The sequence below is a fragment of the Sinocyclocheilus grahami genome, unplaced genomic scaffold (genome assembly GCF_001515645.1).
Source record: "Sinocyclocheilus grahami isolate Dianchi unplaced genomic scaffold, SAMN03320097.WGS_v1.1 scaffold384.1, whole genome shotgun sequence".
NCBI classification, from domain to species: domain Eukaryota; kingdom Metazoa; phylum Chordata; class Actinopteri; order Cypriniformes; family Cyprinidae; genus Sinocyclocheilus; species Sinocyclocheilus grahami.
The window spans coordinates 128,250-146,380 of record NW_015505563.1 but is presented as its reverse complement, the minus strand read 5'-3'; the positions used below and the strand labels follow the sequence as shown (position 1 = coordinate 146,380).

General features: G+C 39.2%; 2 protein-coding genes and 2 non-coding genes across 5 annotated transcripts; 2 read left to right on the top strand and 2 right to left on the bottom strand.

Moving 5' to 3' along the window:
* The first annotated feature begins 922 nt into the window (after nucleotides 1–922).
* tbc1d25 (TBC1 domain family, member 25) lies at nucleotides 923–10,115 on the top strand. The gene is made up of 7 exons (XM_016231162.1): nucleotides 923–1,185; nucleotides 4,295–4,404; nucleotides 4,518–4,672; nucleotides 5,992–6,116; nucleotides 6,509–6,697; nucleotides 7,742–8,017; nucleotides 8,096–10,115. Exons 1-7 carry the CDS (start codon nucleotides 1,141–1,143, stop codon nucleotides 9,803–9,805), a joined length of 2,610 nt encoding a protein of 869 aa, XP_016086648.1. The 5' UTR covers nucleotides 923–1,140; the 3' UTR covers nucleotides 9,806–10,115.
* A 2,538-nt stretch (nucleotides 10,116–12,653) lies between these two features.
* Nucleotides 12,654–12,726, bottom strand: trnaf-gaa (transfer RNA phenylalanine (anticodon GAA)). The gene has a single exon. It is a non-coding gene; the product is annotated as a tRNA-Phe (tRNA).
* Nucleotides 12,727–13,427: 701 nt separating this feature from the next.
* trnar-acg (transfer RNA arginine (anticodon ACG)) lies at nucleotides 13,428–13,500 on the top strand. The gene has a single exon. It is a non-coding gene; the product is annotated as a tRNA-Arg (tRNA).
* A 96-nt stretch (nucleotides 13,501–13,596) lies between these two features.
* LOC107549973 (properdin-like) lies at nucleotides 13,597–17,775 on the bottom strand. 2 transcript variants are annotated; one of them, XM_016231163.1, is made up of 11 exons: nucleotides 17,710–17,775; nucleotides 17,400–17,482; nucleotides 16,946–17,090; nucleotides 16,019–16,185; nucleotides 15,764–15,934; nucleotides 15,496–15,690; nucleotides 15,238–15,411; nucleotides 14,956–15,147; nucleotides 14,154–14,265; nucleotides 13,901–14,009; nucleotides 13,597–13,805 (listed from the first exon to the last, which is right to left on the bottom strand). In XM_016231163.1, exons 2-11 carry the CDS (start codon nucleotides 17,452–17,454, stop codon nucleotides 13,797–13,799), a joined length of 1,329 nt encoding a protein of 442 aa, XP_016086649.1. In that variant the 5' UTR covers nucleotides 17,455–17,482; nucleotides 17,710–17,775; the 3' UTR covers nucleotides 13,597–13,796. The 2 variants fall into 2 exon arrangements, with proteins under 2 accessions (XP_016086649.1, XP_016086650.1); XM_016231164.1 differs by lacking the exon at nucleotides 14,154–14,265.
* Between the last annotated feature and the right edge of the window lie 356 nt (nucleotides 17,776–18,131).

The following is an 18,131-nucleotide window of genomic DNA, read 5'->3' as shown; positions in this document are numbered from 1 at the left end:
TTGAAGATGCAGGACAACCACCTAGCAGTGCATTACAATAGTCCAGTCTAGAGGTCATGAATGCATGAACTAGCTTTTCTGCATCAGAAACAGGTAACATGTTTCGTAGCTTGGCAATGTTTCTAAGATGGAAGAATGCTGTTTTTGTAACATGGGAAATATGATTTTCAAAAGACAAGTTGCTATCTAATATAACACCCAGATTTTTGACTGTAGAGGAAGTAACAGTGCAAATTGGGTCTAGTTGCAAATTGTAATCCACGAGATTTGGTGTACTGTCTTTTGGTCCAATAAGTAATATCTCTGTCTTATCCGAATTTAATAGGAGAAAATTATTGGTCATCCAATCTTTTACATTTTTAACACACTCTGTTAGCTTAGATAATTTAGAAGTTTCATCTGGTCTTGCTGAGATATATAGTTGAGTATCATTGGCATAACAGTGGAAACTGTTGTTTTTTTTTTGTTTGTGCTATGGATGATAAAACGCCTACTGCTACTTCATTATGGAATTCATGCACAAACATCTTTGTGTAGATATATTTGCTTATAAAAAATACTTGAGAATATTTTATTTATTAGCATATAGCTTAATACTATTTGTCAACGGTGAATGTAAGACATATTTTTTTTAATCCATTTAAATAATAGCTAAATGTCTGCATCTGTCTGCCCGTAAATCGTCGTTGAATATTTTGTTTTCCTTTTGTTGTTCATGCATTATGCATTCCCCGATGAATCCAATGATGTAATGCCAAAGTGGCGTCATATCCTGTTGCTGTTAACTCACGTGGCAAACGTAATGCCTTCTTACTTATGTCATGATCATTGATCTAAATAGACGAAGCTCTGGTTCCCCGAGTCAATCATACCCGACCTGACATAAAATACAGTCAAACATTCCAATTTTTAAAAACGAAAGCCTTTTGCTGTCTTGTACCGGGGCTTTTATTTTGAAACGTATCAGCAGGATATTGGTTGTTTTTTTAGTCTCTTGTTAATGGAGTTTTCATTGAACCTGCCTACTAGCAGTAAGAGGAGGAACGGGTAACCGCATCCATTGTTATTGTACTTTTAATTTTTTTTACTGGATGACGACAACGCATCTCTGAACGGGACCCCCAAAGCGGACTACCCACCATGTCGGCTGAGGAGGAGAGGGGGGTAGTTCGTGTCAAAGTCAAGGTGAGAAATTGTGGGGACCGAGTGGCAGGTACAATCCCTAACCAACCACACACACAGCAACACACACACACACACACACACACGCACAGCAACACAGCGGCACACACACACACACGCACAGCGGCACACACACACACGCACACACACACACACACACACACACACACACACACCCACACACCCAGGACACGCTCACACACACACACAGGACACGATTTTACACACACACACACACACACACTCACACACTCGGGACACGATTACACACACGACAGCAGTCCACGTAGTCCAGCCAGGCCAGGAGACAGTGTCTGGTTGCGTGTCTGCGTCTGTCGAGGAGCTTTTTATACAGCCCTGGTCTTCATGTCCATCGCTTGATTTCGCTGGCATCTTTGTTGTTTACAAATCGTGACCGCATCTTGATCATTAGTTTACTTGGGCATACGTGCATTTTTTAAGGGTGTGTAATAATCGTATTGCTTTAATCCTTAGGTGACACACACTTTTTGTAGAAATATGTTCATTTGTCGTTCTATTTAATTTGTTTTAGTTATGTTTAGTTGTTTTTGTCATATACTTGTTCGACATATACACGTTAATCATGTGCAGTTATGTCGTTATCGTTATTCTGTGTTATTGTAATAATGTTTATGTTTGTATATTTATTTGTGAAGCCACGTCGTAAAGAGAAAAACGTACACAAATATATACCGCTGACCTGATAGTGAGTCATGTTTGCTCTCAAGTGTCACACGATCAACCTGCCATGAATTCCCTCGCTTGGTTTTCAGTCATTTCTCAGGTCTGCTGTAATGAATACGAAAAGCAGTGTATCCGCTTTTTGAAAGCCATGTAGGTATTGTTTCAGATACAGGCCTAAGAGAATCGCCATAAATGATTAATGGCACTTTACATGCTGGCCCATTTTAAAACAGCACCTCTGTTTTTTAAGAAGTCTCTTTAGACGAGAATGTAGGTCACTGAATTTTAGTTTAATCACAGTGAGCTTTTGATTAATCACTGCCATGACACTAATTCTTGAGACATGGGATAAAAATGATCTGCTATTTTAATGACAAGATTTCCCAATTACTCAATTATATAGTTGTAGGCAACATGCACAGCGGCACACACACACACACACAACACACACACACAGACAGCAGTCCACGTAGTCCAGCCAGGCCAGGAGACAGTGTCTGGTTGCGTGTCTGCGTCTGTCGAGGAGCTTTTTAAACAGCCCTGGTCTTCATGTCCATCGCTTGATTTCGCTGGCATCTTTGTTGTTTACAAATCGTGACCGCATCTTGATCATTAGTTTACTTGGGCATACGTGCATTTTTTAAGGGTGTGTAATAATCGTATTGCTTTAATCCTTAGGTGACACACACTTTTTGTAGAAATATGTTCATTTGTCGTTCTATTTAATTTGTTTTAGTTATGTTTAGTTGTTTTTGTCATATACTTGTTCGACATATACACGTTAATCATGTGCAGTTATGTCGTTATCGTTATTCTGTGTTATTGTAATAATGTTTATGTTTGTATATTTATTTGTGAAGCCACGTCGTAAAGAGAAAAACGTACACAAATATATACCGCTGACCTGATAGTGAGTCATGTTTGCTCTCAAGTGTCACACGATCAACCTGCCATGAATTCCCTCGCTTGGTTTTCAGTCATTTCTCAGGTCTGCTGTAATGAATACGAAAAGCAGTGTATCCGCTTTTTGAAAGCCATGTAGGTATTGTTTCAGATACAGGCCTAAGAGAATCGCCATAAATGATTAATGGCACTTTACATGCTGGCCCATTTTAAAACAGCACCTCTGTTTTTTAAGAAGTCTCTTTAGACGAGAATGTAGGTCACTGAATTTTAGTTTAATCACAGTGAGCTTTTGATTAATCACTGCCATGACACTAATTCTTGAGACATGGGATAAAAATGATCTGCTATTTTAATGACAAGATTTCCCAATTACTCAATTATATAGTTGTAGGCAACATGCATGTTTTTTCTTGTCAGCTGTCACACAGCTTGTACATAAGTAATTTGTCATTTTTACAAACAAAATGCTATTTAATACGTATGAAATGTTAATATGTATGAAATATGGTTATGTCAGTATTTTCAAGATTTTCTGTGCCTGACTGTGATGACTGCAAATCAGTTTGAAACCACCCTGTAGCATCAATTCATTAGTTCATGGAAGTGAATACTAGATTTGTCATGATTTATGCCACATAACTTCTGTTTCTCACAGTGTTGATCCATAATGATACAGTGTTATTGTTAACTAAAACTATTAATTTTCAATAACTAAAACAAAGCTAAACAACACAAAATATAAATATTAGATGAAACAACTTAGTGAATTTCTAAAATTCACTTAAAAAAGTTTAAGTGCTAAAATTACTCTAACTGAAATAAACAAAGTAAGGCTTAATAGAAGTATATACAAACTAATAAAAATGACAAAAACATAAACATTGGATAAACTTAAAATTAAAATATAATTCAAAATATGAATAAATGCTATGATAGTAAATAAGAAATACTGATATAACAAGTAAACCACATTTTGGCAAGGGAGAAAAAAAAAAGCTGGAGACGCACCTACACATGAGTGAATATTTCGGAACAATTTGAATTATTCCTTGAATAAGTTTCATATCTTGATTTGTCCCAGCACTCAAGAGTCAGTATCAAATGGCAACTGAAGTTAACATTTTGGAATAATTAAAGAATTTAGGTTCAGTGTGAACCTTGACAGATGTGCTGCAATATGCTCTGCTTGGGACAGATGACCTTGTCGTGCTGTGTTTTGCAGGTGTTTTAGCACGTGTTAGTAAAGTTCAAACTCAAAGCAATCTGTACAGCCAGAGTCAGTTTCCCATGGTTGGTTGCAACATTGATAGAGACTCAATGGGCAGTAAATCCACCTGAATAAATAATGTCACCTGATTAGGTGATTTGCATTTCAGAGGATAGAGTGATTAGCCTTTCAGGACCTTGAGATAATTAACAACGCAGGGTTATGTAAAATAGGCGGTGTTACCCATTTTCTTTGTTTTTCTAAAATTTTACCTTTTAAAATCTCTGTTTGCAGAAGTGTGAAGGGGTGTTACCGGTGGAGTTCCGCTCCTTTGCTGTTGATCCTCAAATAACCTCACTGGAGGTGTTGCAGCATATCCTGATACGAGCATTTGAGCTGAATGGGTGAGTGTGAAATTGCAAAATGTATTTGTTTTGTGCTAATTGTCATTTAGATCTATAAAAAAAAATACAGTGGTAACAATTTTTCTTTGTCGTTTTTCTTTGGTTCCCTGTAGGAAACGCAACTTTGGGATAAGTTACCTGTCCCGTGACCATGGAGGTGTGGAGGTCTACGTGTCTCTGCTGTCTGACTGGGATTTAGATGCAGCGTTTGTCAGTGCGGCAAAGCCTTTCCTCCAGCTCAAGATGGACATCAAACCATCAGAGGACAGTGAGTGAACTCCACATCCTTCTATTTGGACAGTATTAAATGTCTGTCAAACTCAGTAGATTCTGAAAATCTTTGACTGCTCTGCCTCCCTTATGATTTCTCCAGTTTAGTCATTCACTACCCACAAATCAATAATCGGTCAATCAATAAATAAAAAACTGTGTAATTATAAGTTGTTTTTTGGTAGTTGCTGTTCATTTCAAATGATTGTGCGTTGTCCTGAGAATATGCATATTTTTTCCACTATGTTTGTTGTTTTGTAGAGTCTACATATTGTATATATTGGTTACAATAATTATTTAAAAGGGGTCATATGATGCTTTTTTTAAAGATCATTATTTTGTGTATTTGGTGTAACAGAATATGTTGACATGCTTTAATGTTCAAATACTGTACATTATTGTTGGTCCTCTATGCCCCGCCTCTCTCAAACGCTTCGTTTTCTACAAAGTCCCTCCTTCCGACAAGCGCAGTCTGCTGTGATTGGCCAGCTGACTCAGTGCTTTGTGATTGGCCGAACACCGCAAGCACTCGTCGGAAATGTAACGCCCCTTACCATAATCGCGAGCTTCATCTTTCAAAATAAATGTAAAGACAGAGCCCGAAAGGGGAACAGAGTCGTGTGACAGACACAGTGATAAAGCTGGTCTCTCGCGCGCGCGCACACACACACACACACACACGCACACGCACACGCACACACACACACACACACAACGCGCAAAACTCCGCATTTGAACAGTCAATAGCAAATACTTATGCTAATAACAAAACAGTAGCTGATTCTGAATTACCTCCTCTCCTAGGTTCACGAAACGGTCGTCCATAAAATGCATTGCTGTTCTGTTGTAAGTAATCTTAAAGATTCCTAAATGCATCTACTTTCGGAAGGCCAAATAAAGTGCTTTTGCTTTCGCCTAGAAACACACAGCGTCTCCCTGACATGCTGCTTCAACACTAACTGCGGTTACTGAAACCACGCCTTCTTTCTTTGCGTGCACATTTGGGCGGCATTATGCAAGTATTCCCACATAGTGACCTAGATATGTGGGGGCGTGTTAGAACGAGCCATTTTAGGGGGGCGTGGCAGAGTCTTAACTTTGATAAAGAATATCTCTTTGGTTTTGAGACTTTAGTCTTTGCAACTTCAGGGATCTTATCTATTCACGAACAGCTTGTAACACTCCAAAGAGAAAGGCAAACTTGAAATCGCATCATATGACCCTTTTAACATTCTGCATTTACCTGTAAATAAAACTAATCCAGCCTCGAAAAATTATCATTATTCTTTAATTATTTCCCACCATATTCTTCCTAAGGTCCTGTTTTGGAGGACTGGGACATAATCAGCCCTAAGGATGTGATTGGCTCAGACCAGTTGCAGGGAGAGAAGAGGTCGTTGGCTTCTGCCGCACTTCCTTTCACACAGTCACTGCTGTCCCAGGTTACTCATGATGTTCTTCACCCTATCAGCCAGCTGTTTTACCAGCTAGTGTCTGCTGCAGTCAGTCAGATTCACAGTCTACTGCCTTGATACTGTAATTAATGGCAATTACCCTCAAACAGTTGAAGTCATTAGATATTTCAGGAGTCCTTGATGCCCTCTTGTAAGAAGCAGCTTTGTGCTTACAAACTGATATATTAATTTGAAGATAGAGGGAATATTTTCCTCTATCTCACTGATAGCTAATTAATCATGGGCCAGATATCTTATGTGATAGGAATGTTTCTTTCCACCTGTCTTCCACCTAATACCATAGATTTTTGCTAGAAGTCTATATAAATAGTGAACATTTTTATGTCTATTTCTCACTTTGTAACTACCTTCACATTTAGGTGGGTCGCACTCTATCACGTGTGCAGCAGGCCTTGAGTTGGTCCTATGGGGAGGAGGTGAAACCATTCAAGCCTCCTTTAAGTGATGCTGAGTTCCACAGTTACCTGAACAGCCAAGGTCAACTGACCCGACCAGAGGAACTTAGACTTCGTATATATCATGGTGGAGTTGATCCATCCTTACGCAAGGTAACCAGACTGACTTGGCTTTTTTTTTAAAGGGGCCAAGAACTGCCTTTGTTTTTTATTTTTTACTGTTCTCTGAGTTGCACTTATAATGTTATCAAGATTTTTACCTCAGAAATATCATAATTTAAAAGTAATAGGCTATTTTCTGGCCTGTTTTGACCCCCCTCATCAGAACGCTCTGTTTGAATAGGCGTGGCAGATTGTAGACTCAGAAATAAAAGCCTACTGGTACGATTGGCTAACAGTTGTGTATGATTGACAGTGTACATCCTTTATAGATGGAGGCTTTTGTGATTTAGGTTAAAAACGCATGAATACTCAGCACATATCAAACGATCTGTAATAACAGACAAAGCTAGAGTGACCACGTAACACTTTGCAAATGTGGTTTGCAACAAAATTGAAAAAAACTAAAAAAAATGTTTTGCAACATTACTGTCGGATCCAATATAGTCGACACATCATCGTCTTTCAATCTTTCTGAAAATCCTGTGTCAAACTCTGCCTTGTTTGTAAACGAATCCACATAAAGTGGCACATTCCACAACTTACCGTTTTGGCAGATTGGCTTCAATATAAGCTGATTTTAGACTTATGAGAAAGTTTTGAATTCTGAAACTTACAGGATGTTTTTATAGCACAATGACCTCTTAAATGTCAAAAGATCAAGGGAATTTTGATTTCTCAGTTCATGGCCCCTTTTAACTAATCTACCACTAAAGGATATTATTTTATTACTTTCTGTATATATATTTTGTTTTAGCTCTGAATACAAATTATTATAGTTAATGTCTTTTATTTTTTTAATAATATTTATTTAATTAAAAGCTAATAAAACACTCAGTTATTTGTATTCAGGGCTGGAAAAATATTCTATATAATTTAATACCATACTTCACATTATGGATTATTTTATATCATATGTGCATAAAATAATAATGTGCACATAAAAAATTAAAATAAAAAGCTTTTTAAAGAGTCTGATGTGGCAGGCAGTCCACTTTTTTGCTGAATTTTTCTCTTTCATCTGTATTTTTGTGACAGGTTGTTTGGCGATACCTCCTTAATGTGTACCCAGATGGTCTGACAGGACAAGAGAGAATGGACTACATGAAGAGGAAGACAAGAGAGTACGACCAGCTGAAGAGCGAATGGACAGAACGGGTCAGCGCAGAGGACTTGGAGTTCATCAGGGGAAACGTTCTGAAAGATGTTCTTCGAACAGACCGAGCACATCCTTACTACGCAGGCTCAGAGGACAGCCCACATCTCACTGCCTTGACAGACCTCCTCACCACCTTTGCTATTACACACCCACAGGTAAACACGCAGTAATACCCTTCAATAACACTAGGATGTGCCTTTACCTAAATAAACGGTCCTCATTTGCATTCACAGGTGTCTTATTGCCAAGGCATGAGTGACATTGCCTCGCCAATCCTCGCCGTCATGGACAACGAAGCTCATGCCTTTATCTGCTTCTGTGGCATTATGAAACGTCTTGAGGGCAACTTCCGCCCTGACGGACAACTTATGTCCATTAAGTTCCAGCATCTCAAGTTGCTTCTGCAGTACTCAGACCCTGAGTTTTATGCCTACCTAGTCTCAAAAGGTGCAGACGATCTGTTTTTCTGTTACCGCTGGCTGCTTTTGGAGCTGAAGCGTGAATTCGCTTTTGATGATGCCCTGAGAATGCTGGAGGTCACCTGGAGCTCCTTGCCGCCTGATCCACCTGAGACAGAGGTGGAGCTTCTGGGGCCAGCGCTTGAGGCAGATCAGTCCAGTGGCTCGCAGAATCTCCATCAGAATGTGGACATGGAGGAGATGGAAGAGAAGCAGATGGAAAGGCAGAGACGTCACATGCTAAGACCGTCCCGAGAAGAGGCAGATGGGGGACGTAACTTCATCATAGAGGAGGAGAAGGGGCCTCGGAAGGAAGGTGAAGGAGAGTACGGTGTAGATGACATGGTCAAGAATGATGTCACAGCTCCAACTCCCTCATTTGAGAAGCAGGCAAGTTTTGGGGAATTCAAGTACTATAGTGGCCGAAAAGAGAACTGCTTTGAGATGAATGAAAACGATTGCTCTGATCCTATGTTATCTCCAGTACAGTTTCAGTCTGCACACGCCACGTTGCCATTCTCGGTCCGTCAGTCCACAGAGGAAAGTGAGGATGACCCTGGAGAGCAGCAACCTCTTATCGGTAATCATACACCGTCTTCTCCAGGGCAAAGAGACTCTCCCAATGGTCAAGCAGCTTCCCCAGCATCATCTCTTCCTTCTGGTCTACCAAATTGGAAGAGTAGCTCAAATCATTCACCAGAAGCATCTAATTCTCCATCCAGCTGGAGAACGGCGTCTCCCGATGCCCTTTCAAAATGCACATCCTCTTCCTCTAGTGGAGACAAAGCCGTGTCTCCTGATAAACCTCCTGGGGGGTTCATGTCCTCACCAGCTGTAATAAATGAAACTGGGGCTCAATCCCCATCAGTGGTACAAGGGAAATCTTTACTGGCGTCTCCATCACAGGGTTACAATCGTTCGCTTCTCTCTTCACCTGTTTTATCCTTTGGCAAGTCGCCGTCTTTGCCCAAAGCGTTCTCCAGCAATCTTCCCTCGCCATGCAGACCCACCGGGTCTGGCGTAACCTCTCCAAACACAAACAAACCAGAAGGAGGCGGAATTAAACCCTGCTCGCTTCCTCCTCCTCAAGAGTTTGGGAAAGGGAATCCCTTCATGCTTTTCCTTTGCCTGTCTATCCTTCTGGAACATCGTGACCACATTGTTAAAAACAGCCTGGATTACAATGAGCTGGCCATGCACTTTGACCGCCTGGTCCGTCGCCACAACCTTGGGCGTATTCTACAGCGAGCTAAAGCCCTCTTTGCAGACTACCTGCAGAGTGAGGTATGGGACTCGGAGGAAGGGGATGAAGTCAGCTTGGACTCCCCAACCACAGCGGCAACATCCCCCCAGACACCCACAACTAGACCTCCTTTCCTCAATGTACAGCCCTCTCAGGGTACCTTCCCGAATTCAACCTATAATCTGGCCAATACCATTCCCTCTCCAACAACTCCTATTGCCCTCTCTCCATCTGATTCCTGATTTTGTGCAGTAGTAGATTATCTCCAGAAACCAACTCCGGACCACAAACGGACCCAGAAGCAAGTTTTACTGTACCTTGCCGAGTCACAGCATACCTTTGTGCTTTACACATGCTTAAGAAGACTTGTATTGTTTTATGTTAACAACCAAAGCTTAGTGACTTTCTCATGTCTCCTTTTCGCTGTCCAACAAGTCAAGCCCCTTTCATTGTACTGTATCTTTTTTTTAATTGCACTTTATTGATTGTCCTTTGAAAGGGCAGGCCAGTTTTTCTCTCATTTCACTTTGTAAATAACACTTTTAAAAGGCACATTATGGACGTAAAAACCCGTTATAGTAACCTAACTTATCTAAAAGAAAGCAACAAGATTATACTGTTATTTATTTCTCTGTGTGCAAACTTTATTTTGGCAAAAAGGGTGTCACCAGCATCCTCTTGAGGTTATCGTGGCTCTGTTGTTGTAGGGAGGAGAATGTTTACTCAAGTAAAGCTTTTGAGACGCTCTCTGAAATGTATTCATGAATTTGTTTGACATTGCCAGCAGCAAAGGTGTATTTGTTATACTGATACTAGTCATTTGTGCTTTATGAGAACCTTAAGCCTTGACTTTTGTTTGTACGAAACATTTGACCAGAGATGAAGGTGCTGATGCATTATCCAGTATCCCATCAATGTGAAACCACCTGTTGTAGAATAGGTAACATTCGGCCCCAATCTTGAATTGATCTCTGAACTACCAGTATAAATCTTCTCTAGTGTACAACATCTATTTGACCTGTCACCTGTAGCTCTACATGCAGTGGATGTTTTGGTAAAGCAGCACTCAATATGGAGAATGGCTGGTCATTTGGTTTCACTTATCCTCGCCTTTGTTGGAGAAGTGCCTCGTTTCACTGAATTAGGCATTTTTGTCTCTCTTTTTTCTGTGTAAATATAATTTCATTGCTTTCATCCTTCTTCCACCAAAGGTTTGTCTGTTCATTTGTTGCCATAACTACTTTTATCATCAAGAGGCAAAAAAAAAATCAGAGTATTACAAAAGTGTTTAATGCCTTCAGCAGAATGCATTTCATAGGAAACCTTAGACTCATTCTTTATGTCTTAATACCAAGTGTTCTTTTTTCTAAGTGCTAAAATTCTAAACCTGCACATGGACTAAAAAAATGATTTTCGTGGAAAGTGGAACAGTGATGATGAGTCCTTGTACTTACTTGTATGTTTGTTTCTCTGATTTTGGTTTGGTTCTGTATGACAGTATTTTACTCATACCCATGGAGAGACTTGCTAGATTGAATGCTTGCAATACCTCTATTTGTACAATAAATTCACTGAATATTAATTGATCAGTGACCTTTCTTTAGACACAAAGATTAATGCAATCCCTGCTGGAATTGCGTCTTAATCTGTGTGTGCTCTTTTTTTTTTTTTGGATCATGGTAGCTGCAACTGGCTTGTCGAGCTGGTTTTTAGAGTATGATAGCTGGTCACTCGGCTAACGACCAGCTACCATGGTCCAAAACACTGTGGTTCAATGTGGAAGTGATTACCAAGAGAAAGCTTTCGTATTTAAAATGATTTTTGTTATCGATTAATTTATTATGTTTGTTGCTTCTTCCTGTAACACCATAGGCCGTTTGAGCTTTGTTGAAAGAAATGTGTAAATTTCCAAAATATTTTGTTTGAAATGGTCGGCAAAATGGTAAGTCTTGGAAGCATTGTTGGTTTGATCAAATAACTTATTTCATGTATCTTTGGCTATTGGATAAGTGTAAAAGCAATATTCTTGGCACACAGCTTTTGTCATTTTATTTTGTTTTGCATGTTTAACACTGTTTCAGTGTTTCTAATGTAATTGTGTGACCTAAGCATATTTTATTAGAAGTGTGATTTCCAGCTTCCGTTATTGTGCAAAAGTTTCAATCAGGGCAATGCAGGTAGTTGTCTACTGGCTTGCAGGATTCTACTGGGATGGTCATGCGATATAACCACTACGGAAACGTGCGTCGCCAAAATGAGGGCGGTGTTTATAATTTATACACCTATGACATCTGTACTTGTTAGAAATGGAGATTGATTGACAGACGATCTAACCAATCATAACGCCGAATCTGCCATTTTGTCCGACAAACAAACCAGACCGTCACCGGACTGGGAAATAGATTGACTTTTGTGGATTTGAAATTGAAAAATGGTGTGTATTGATGTCTTTCCGCGGTTGAAACAAGAAACATTTCTGATGTTCATTCATGTTTATTTCATGCTGTAAAGAGGTAGAGATTGGAGGAAGAGATGATCGGTTCAAGTACCGCTTTAATTGAGGCGCCTCAGCGATCTTTCACGACACATTAAAGAGCCATAAAACGGTATGTATTGTTTGAATTTCTTTAAAAATGACAACATTTGAGAGAGGAGGCTTTGTTTCATACCAAAAGTCTTGTTTGTCAGCACGTTGTCAGTTTCCTCTTTGCCCCGCGATGTATTTTTCACTGAATGGAAACATGATGTAGGCTATAGCGGAGTGGGGGTTCAATCTTCAACTGGCTGGCAGGAGCTGCCACTATAGCGCGAGAGCCGTGACTTGTCGGACATGGCAACAGTAAGGGGCGGGCCTTTGCGAAGGGTTTAAGTTATGGCATGTGTTTAAATTATAGATTTTTTAAAACTCAAAATCAACAACCATCATCTTAAACTCAAAGAAAACTATTTAATATTTCCTGTTTCTTTCACAAAATAATGAACACATGCATTCTGTTCTCTCTATTCATGGTACAAGGCACAGGTTTCTTGCTTGAGATGTTTGGAGGTTCTATGGCGTAGTCCATTAAATATAATTGGTTTGGATCAAAATGCCGAAACCCGTGATCGAACCAGGGACCTTTAGATCTTCAGTCTAACGCTCTCCCAACTGAGCTATTTCGGCAGGCGATGGCCATGTGAAGGACAGCCCACATCTCACTGCCTTGACAGACCTCCTCACCAGGAGTGAAGATGTCGTCTGTACATAAAGTTGCCCGTTAGGTACGTCTTTTATGTATATGAATATGGCAGTAGTACACAGATATACGGTCGTGTATTCAGTTAAGGAGACATGAATATGCGATGTTTTCGGTTTGTGATCATAATGATGTCTCTGCCAACCAATTTAATTAAATGAAAACATACCCAGTTTTTATGGGATAGTCTTCCAGAAAAGAAAGGATTGTCTTTCGAACGTCTATAGTCAATTTAATTTCAATTTAAAAGTACTTTATTGAGTACTTTATTGACTCGACTGTTTACATACAATATTGCCAAACCATTAACTTACACTCAAAACAAGTCGCTGTGTCTCATTTCGAAGACTGCTGCGCCCTCCTGTGGTTGGCATACTTCATCGAGGATGTGTCACTTCAGAAAACTAACCGTTATAAAATTGGTTGTTATTTGTCTTGGGACATAAGTTATTTATTTATTTTATTTTATTTTATTTTGGAATGTAATCGTTACTTTTCTGAAATGAGGCAGCCTTAATGAAGTTGCGGCCATAAAATGCGACCACAGGAGGGCGCAGCAGTCTTCGAAATGAGGAAGCTCGTAGTAGTCATACTACATAGAGTCACGTGGTCCATAAGTGTACTCGTCGGGCCAGTGGCGCAATGGATAACGCGTCTGACTACGGATCAGAAGATTCTAGGTTCGACTCCTGGCTGGCTCGCGTCTTTTCTTCTTTAGAATAGCCAGTAATAGCGTTTGTGTCTAATTATCCCATTTACTACATCGCGAAGCATTACTTTAACATTTTATTGTGGCAGCAAAGCAGTTTACAAAGATGTGCATCAATCAACAATCAATCCAATCTATATCACAAAGGCTAATAAAGCAAGTATTTTTCTGTTAGTAGCACATTTCATAAGAGAACAGCTTGGCATGTTGAGGTCATTCCAGCTGCTGGTGAGGTTACTGTGTAAGGCAGCTGGTCCTCTTGTCTTCAACAGCTACTCTGGAGACTGCTCATTCATTCTGGAAAACAGTAAGAATATGTTGATAAAATGAAAATGTATACACTTTAATTAACAAAAAATAATATACATAAGCTCTGAACATAAAATTACAACCTCATCCTTGCACTCGGGAACATTTGTGCATTGTCTTCTCTCTATTTGTGTTTCCAAACCCTCACAGTTAACATATGGATCCCCTGCAAAAATACTGCGGTCTTGGGAACTATAGGAGATAAAGAAAACCAAAGAAAACTGACTGATAAACAACGCACAATCTACAGTATGAATGTAATGAAATTGCACACCTATGATTTATTATAGACGATGTCTTATTTCAGTTAGTAGCATGAGATGTTTTTTCTCCTACCGGTATTTAGAGATGTCAGCAACACACTTTCTTTCTCTTGTTTGTTCAGAATATCGCCCACAGTAAGGTTTGCAATAACTCCACTCACTCCACTCTGACAAGACGCCCGTCACTGTACACAGTCAGAGAGTTATTTGTAACTTTATACCTCCAATACCTAAGACGCCCTTCACTGGACACAGTGGTACCTCCAATACCTTACACCTGCGATGCTTTGGAAAATCCTAATTTTGTCTGGAACTAGGAAAAACCATCCTCTAATATCATCATTCACAATATGTAGAGATTATACAATTTGTTTGAAGTGCACTAATCTTAAACACTCACTTTACAAAATGTGACACAATTTGATGCTAAACAATAAAAATGAGCATGCTTTGTATTTATGTAGCTTATGCTGCGTGGCTGCGCCTGAATATGCCTACTTCAACACTATTTATAGTATGCGAAAAACAGTACGGCAAAAGAGTATGTCCAAATTCATAGTATGCAAAAAACGGTAGGCAAAAAGTACCTGAATGACCTACTACCTCTCTTGAGATTCTGAAGTAGGCATCCAATGGACACTTTACTGTCCCATGAAACCACAGAAGAGGATTTGTGAATGGCAGTGAAGGCTGGTAGGTCACGTGACAGTGACAACATTGCAGAGGTAGTATGTCCTAATTTAATTCATACTACCCGTATTCATTCTATACAGAGCATACATTTTTTTGTCGTAAAAGTGAGCTTTAAACTAAATCTATTGCGTACTAGACGGAATGCCATTTCGGACACAGCTATGATTTTTCTTTGCACTCACTGTCACAGTCGCTAATGTCATAGCAGTTGCCATGTTGAACAATCTCTCCTTCACAGACGCTTTCATTGTGTTTTCTATCAACACAGTCCCTCTCTCTCCTTCGGATTCCCTCCCTGGTATTGCATTTGATTTTTCTAGTGGAAGGAGGTCTACATGGACTCCACTCACTCCATTCAGTCCACATCCCATTTACTGACACAAAAAAATGAGAGAGAAAAATGTTTAACGTTAAACAATCGATTCTTTTTTGTCTGTTTAGATCAATCGTGTCACTCTACTTACCCGGACAGGGGACAGCAATGATGCAGACACCAGTTTTTTGCTCTTCACCTCGGCACTGTCTTCCACCATATGCGGGTTTAGGAGAATCACACATCCGTCTTTGAGTCTGCTGGCCCACTCCACACGTCACAGAGCAGGGTGTGGAACCTGTCCAAGCGCCCCAGTTTCCATCAACTGTGGAGCAGAGATATAAAGCTTTGGTTTCTAAAAACCTCTTTTATGTTAGGCTGTTTTATAGAAGACAATATTGTATATTACCTAGGCAGAAAGGTCGTCCGCTGCAAGGACGGCCGTCTGTGTCGGAGCCTTTGCAGTCATTGCCACGTGGAAGCACAGATGGAGGAGGGTTGGTGCATGTCCTTGTACGAAGCTCTTTTTCAGGTTTGCGTCCTTCATAAAGACAAGTAACTGGACAGGGACCCCAATTTCCCCAACTGGACCACCCGCCATGAGCTAGACATCAAATGAGAACATGTTTTGAATTTTCAGTATCTTTAGTAAGTAAAAAAGAGAGAAAACGACTTACTCGGACAGATTATTTCAGTGGAGCAATTGGTGGTTTCTTCCTCTGCACCGCTACAGGAGCCCCCACATTGTGGAATGGGTTTAGAGCATGTTCTTCGTCTCTTTCTCATTCCATTGCCACATGTGACTGAACATAGCTGCCATTCCTCCCACTCTGACCAGCCACCTTCAACTGGACAATATATATACAGAAACATGAGAAAGGACATGGAAACCTTTATGTTGAAATGTAACAATTGCTTAGTGTTCTTTTTACCTGGACAGCAATCTTTTTTCACACATGGTTTAGTTTGAACTTTTTCTAGTTTTTCAGGGTCTGCACAATCACCAATTCCATAACAAGACCTTCGCCTTTGGCTGACTCCCTCTGTACAACTCACCGAGCACTCGCCCCAGCGAGTCCATTCAGACCACACCGGCCGCCTGGAGGTCAACAATCAACATACAAGACATTTTTAAGGGATATGCTGTGCGCATCATTTGAGCTCACTCATTTCAGTTCAGCTAATTCAGCAGCCGGAAGAGTTACATTATCTGAAAGGTAAAATGGTGATTGGTGAAAATCTCCAATGTATTTTCTTTTCCTAAAAAATGCAATACTATTTATAAAGGTTTCCACATAAAAGACCATTAACATTGCATTATTTTAAAGTTGCGATGTAATGGAAGTAACGACAGATCATCTCTGCCATATTGTGACATACATCAAAATGTAACGGATTATAGAAAAAGTTCAAATACATCAGTTGATTGGATTTTGAGATGTGGGCGTTGCACTCAAAAATTCATACAAACAGACGGTTGAGATGGTGTGGGATTTCAGTGGACTAAATGACTGAAGAAGTCAGCAGAAAGAAGTCTGTCATTTTCATTTTTACTGAAAGATTATGACATTTTATTTAAAAATAAAAAAGAAACTTGCATGGATGAATGAATTTTCAAGACCTATAACATGCATTTACCAATAACAGATGCATTTTCATTTCATGCTGATTTATTTAAAGTGAAAATGTCTGCATGTTATAAGCTTTAAAGAAAACGTAAACTTTATTAAGAAATAGTAAATATGAAGTAGTTCTTCCATTTTAAAATGAACATCTGTTTTTTCAATCTAATAAACAGCAATGAAGCTCAATGTGACATTTATCTGTTTTTGGACAAGCATCACATCATTGAAACTCACCCACAGGACCTACAAACGCCATCTGCTTCTTCGTAGCCATAGTTGGTGTTCAAGCAACAGTCATCTTTTTTAACTTGACCCAAAAGACCACTACATTTCCCAGTGGACAGGGTAAATGATGAAAAACAGTCCACCATCTGTGAAACTTCAGAAACACACTGAATTAATTAAAGAATGAAATATTTATTACACGTTTTGCCTGGTATTATTGCCATGGCACAGATGATCAGGATACATTAATATTAAAAACATTTTGTTTTGCACAATTCAGTTGTTTAAGGGATTTACTAACTATTTATAATGTACAAAAACAGATAATTTACCAAAAAAAAAAAAAGATAATTTGAAAGTCGGTACGGTATTTGAGAAAAAGTCAGTCAGCCATTAATATTTTTGCTTAATATTTATGTAGATATGACTGAATATTTATATGTAATCACAAAACATTTCCAACCTGATTGCTGGACATAAATCCCAAGGAGCACAATCCCCCACAAGATCAGATTCATGGCTGAATCAGTGTGACAGAAATGCTTTCTGAAAGTAGAAGGACTTGTAAATAAAATAACTGCAAGTAAACACTGTAAAATTATGACTAGTCAAACAGTATACAAAAACTGAAACTGCAAACAAATGTAGGTGTGGGTTATTGAGTGATACAAATTAATTGATAAATTGATCATACAAATTAAAGGTTCAAATTCTAATGTATTAAGTTCATACATTACGAATTCAATATTTTAACCAAAGATTTAACCACTTACCTTACACACTTCCCTTTATTGTGACAGTTTAAGAGACGAGTGGTTTTGTTTCACCCTGTCTAGCTGCCTCAAATGTGACTTACAAAAAATTTAGAGAGATGGTTATGTAAACAGGAATTATTCATTGTGAAACAGGTTAACCAGCTTCCCTTATTCGAAAATGATTTCGCAGATTCATCAGCATTACTTGCTGGTTTGTAAAAGAATAAAATAGTTTCAGTTCCACCCCTTCAGCAGTTCAGGGGTGCCTTTATCTATTGGTAACAGTGTTGCCAGACGTACGATAATTATCGTATTTGTACGATCATTTTTTATCTCTGTACGATGTACGATCAATAATGGAAAAAAAATCCCATAATGTACGATAATTTCATTATCAAATGAAGTAGTTGTAGTCATAGGGCTTCTATATTCATACACGA

What these genes read in the sequence shown, in the direction of transcription:
- tbc1d25 (XM_016231162.1), top strand. Translation starts at nt 1,141, where the DNA reads ATGTCGGCTGAGGAGGAGAGGGGGGTAGTTCGTGTCAAAGTCAAG. An exon ending in TTGATCCATCCTTACGCAAG is followed by an intron (nt 6,698 to 7,741) that starts GTAACCAGACTG and finishes TTTTTGTGACAG; the next exon opens with GTTGTTTGGCGATACCTCCT. An exon ending in TTGCTATTACACACCCACAG is followed by an intron (nt 8,018 to 8,095) that starts GTAAACACGCAG and finishes TTGCATTCACAG; the next exon opens with GTGTCTTATTGCCAAGGCAT.
- LOC107549973 (XM_016231163.1), bottom strand. Translation starts at nt 17,454, where the DNA reads ATGAATCTGATCTTGTGGGGGATTGTGCTCCTTGGGATTTATGTCCAG. An exon ending in GGCGTTTGTAGGTCCTGTGG is followed by an intron (nt 16,186 to 16,945) that starts GTGAGTTTCAAT and finishes GTTGACCTCCAG; the next exon opens with GCGGCCGGTGTGGTCTGAAT. An exon ending in CGGACGACCTTTCTGCCTAG is followed by an intron (nt 15,412 to 15,495) that starts GTAATATACAAT and finishes TCTGCTCCACAG; the next exon opens with TTGATGGAAACTGGGGCGCT.